The sequence below is a fragment of the Mus caroli genome, chromosome 10, assembly GCF_900094665.2.
Source record: "Mus caroli chromosome 10, CAROLI_EIJ_v1.1, whole genome shotgun sequence".
Taxonomy (NCBI): Eukaryota; Metazoa; Chordata; class Mammalia; order Rodentia; family Muridae; genus Mus; species Mus caroli.
Genome location: NC_034579.1, coordinates 121,699,229 through 121,702,872, shown reverse-complemented (window position 1 = coordinate 121,702,872; position 3,644 = coordinate 121,699,229). Strand labels below are relative to the sequence as shown.

Here is a 3,644-nt window from a genome sequence, read left to right as displayed (position 1 = left end):
AAGGAAAGGAAAGGAAAGGAAAGGAAAGGAAAGGAAAGGAAAGGAAAGGAAAGGAAAGGAAAGGAAAGGAAAGGAAAGGAAAGGAAAGGAGAAAAGAAGAAAAGAAATGAAAAGAAAAGAAAAGAAAAGAAAAGAAAAGAAAAGAAAAGAAAAAAGAAGAAAAGAAAAAAAGAAGAAAGGAAAAGAAAAGAAGAGAAAAGGGAAACTTAGGTACAAGATTTCTACAAAAATAAAATTGGATTTATAATTGTGACTCTCTCTCTCTCTCTCTCTCTCTCTCTCTCTCTCTCTCTCTCTCTCTCTCTCTCTCTCTCCCCCTTCCCCCAGTGCAACAACAGAGCTTGGAGATTTCATTGTAGACCTCTTCTCTTCCATTCATTTCTAAAAAGCTTGGCCTTCTCCTTTCCTTTGATCTGACTCCATCACCCTGGAAGCAATCAAGTTACAGCCTCCTCTGCTATTCTTTTAAAAATCTTTGTTTCCAACTTTTTTCAAAATTTTTTCTGTGAAGAATATAAAGAGCCTACAAGAGGGACCCCACAATACTTGGTAACATAATCAGTCTTGTTAAATTACTTATATGACCCAGAAACCTTTATTAAATCAATCCATTTCCAAGCTATTTCTCAAGATCTAATCAGTCTTTGATAGCAACTCCACTGCGAAACCAATCCTTCAGCACATGAGCTTTTAGTTATGTCAAAACTGTAACAATCACTTTATACATATGGAACTTTTTCAGATAGTTTAAGATATATTTTTTTTAATTATGTGCATGTGTGTGGGTCTCTGTGTGCTTATTTGTGCATGAGTTCAGGGGACCAAAGAAGACAGAGTAATTGGATATATTTGGAACCAGTATTACAGGTGACCATGAGCCAGCTGATATGGGTACTGGGAACTGAACTCAGGTCTTCTGGAAGCACTGTATTCTTAACCACTTTGGCTCATGAATATTTATTTATGTAAATCACAGATTTAAATGTTTAAGAATGTTGTTATAAGTTAAATACATACCATAGTTCAAACTCTCTTAAGTATGAAATATATACACATATTTATATTAAATATATGAATACTTAATGTCTTCTATGATTTTATATATTACGCATATATATATATAGTAACATATATATGAACCCTCACATTACAAAACATTTTTGAGCAAGGCATACATGCAAATGTAAGTATAAATTTAAAACATTTGTCTGCAAATATTCACAATATTGCTTTCTCTTGATAGACTTTGTGAAATCAGGATATGATGGCAATTTCTTCACTATTTGTTTTTTATTTAAACATGTGTATTGTATGTTATTGTCTACAATTTTCTCAATTTATTCAGACACACACACGTGTGTATCAATTACATTTAGGGAAAATAATGTTAATTTAATTGTATGTTAAGTGCTTAGAAAAATGTAATAATGTAAATGTTCATTTAACGCTTATACCTAAACTTTAAATGAGTAATTGTCTATGCCGTCTCATCAATAATCAAATCACTGGAGCATTACTGATGAGAGTGAGCATCAGCTACCATGTCCTTGCTAATAAATAAAACTTACATTACTTTCACTGATGTGAAATTTAAATCAATTTTCTCAAAGGCAAGTTTGGAGTTTTTACTTAAAAAGTTTTAGCACACACGCTAATTGATTAACCAATACAAAATGGTAATCCTTGAGAAAGTAAATACAAGTGACTTTATACACACCAAGCAGGTTTTTCTTATAGGTTTAGGAATATGTATTCATATTGTGAAAAAAAAGAGGCCATGATTTTGAAAGACAGCAAGAAGGTGTATATGGTTGAATTTATATAATTACTTTAAAATATCAACCTAAAAAGTGTAGAATTACAAAGTGGCATTTAATGCATAGTGAATAACATATAAATGTTTATAAACACATCTCCCTTTCAGGAACAATATTTTTAATATAACTGATAATGTATCCGTTATTTAATATAACTGATATCAGTAAAATTAATAAAGCTTAAAAGTTACAGTACTCCTATACTAGAAAAATTGTGTTGGAACTGTTAGAAATGCAAATTTAATTGCATGAGTGAAAATTACATGAATAGTTTAATAAACTCTTAGAAAGAACAAATGATCAAGGATGGAGAGCCATATTGATACAAGTAGGCCATTGACATCTTCTATTTTGTTATTTACTTGGCCTTCAAAGTACCTCTCATTCACAGTCCATTTCATTTAGTTGTAGAAAACACCATCTTCCTTGCCATGTTCATAAAGGCTTGCTTGACTTGCTGATTCCTCAGGCTATAAATGAAGGGGTTTAGCATGGTGGCAACTGAGGTATTTAGTATGGCAACTCCCTTGGTCAATGATGCTCTATCTGCTGCTGAGGATTTTATGTACATAAAAATGCAGCTGCCATAAGAGATGGAGATGACAATCATGGGGGAAGAACATGTGGAAAAGGCCTTTGACCTCTGACTGGCGGAAGGAATCTTCAAAATTGTTCTGATGATGTATGTATAGGACAGAAATACTAACACCAAAGTGAACAATACGATAAAGACAGCACAGAAGAAGCCCATCTTCTCCAGGAACTTTGTGTCTGAACAGGAAAGTTGAAGCAGGGGGAAATAATCACAGGCAAAGTGGTCAATGATATTGGACCCACAATAATCAAGGTGTAGGACCAACATGAGTGCTGGGAAGATGACTAGGAAAGAAACCAGCCAACAAGTGAAGACCTTCTGACTCATGATGGTCAGATAATGCAGGGGCTTGCAGATAGCTATGTAACGGTCATAGGACATGGCAGCTAGAAGGTAAAATTCAATTTCTCCAAATAGATTAAGAAAAAATAACTGTGCTATACAGTCATTGAAGGAAATGATTTTATCCCCCGAGATAATGCTGCCCAAGAACTTGAGTATAGTGACAGTTGTGAAGGGTACTTCTAAAACAGAGAAATTCCTGAGAAAGAAATACATGGGAGTCTGGAGGTGAGAATCCAGCAAGGTGAGAGTGATGATGGTCAGGTTCCCTGTGATGCTGAGTGTGTAGGTGATGAAGAGAAAGACCAAGATCACAACCTGGAGCTTTGGGTCATCTGACAATCCCAGAAGGATGAACTCTGTGGTTTCTGTATGGTTGCTCATTCTGCAGTTACTTTTTAATCTTTCTGCCAAATCTGATACAAAACCAGAAAGAATCAAGTAGAATTGAGAATTTGTGAAAACCCAAACAGGGGGCTGCTCAAGTAGTATGCTGTTTCTACCTGTAAGGGAAATTTAAAGCTCTTCAATACTAGTGATTCTTTAATTACCTTTCTTTGTACAGAGAACAACTTCACATTCAAGGCAGTTTGAAAGACAGTTTGGAATTAAAAGTGTAATGCAATATCTTTCATCTCAATGAACAAGGAAATTATGAAAAATATTCTCTTGGGGGCTATAAAGAGAAAAGTACTCTAAGACATTTCAGTAGTGATGTTGTCTTGGTACAACTAGTATGAGAACAGAATAGAGTTACCCCAAATAGGAATAAGAACTTAGCATATATTCCTGTCACCCTGTTCCAAGGTATATATCCAACTGATGCTATTAGAAAGATGGTTTTAATTTTCATAGAAAGTGAGATAATCTTGCAACTGTATACACCCAGG

General features: G+C 34.4%; 1 protein-coding gene across 1 annotated transcript; it reads right to left on the bottom strand.

Moving 5' to 3' along the window:
• Positions 1-2,214: 2,214 nt before the first annotated feature.
• LOC110303696 (olfactory receptor 6C1-like) lies at positions 2,215-3,138 on the bottom strand. Its single transcript, XM_021174879.1, has one exon. It carries the CDS (start codon positions 3,136-3,138, stop codon positions 2,215-2,217), a length of 924 nt encoding a protein of 307 aa, XP_021030538.1.
• Positions 3,139-3,644: the final 506 nt, after the last annotated feature.

Excerpts from the sequence above, each read along its gene's own strand:
- LOC110303696 (XM_021174879.1), bottom strand. The coding sequence starts at position 3,138 with ATGAGCAACCATACAGAAACCACAGAGTTCATCCTTCTGGGATTGTCA.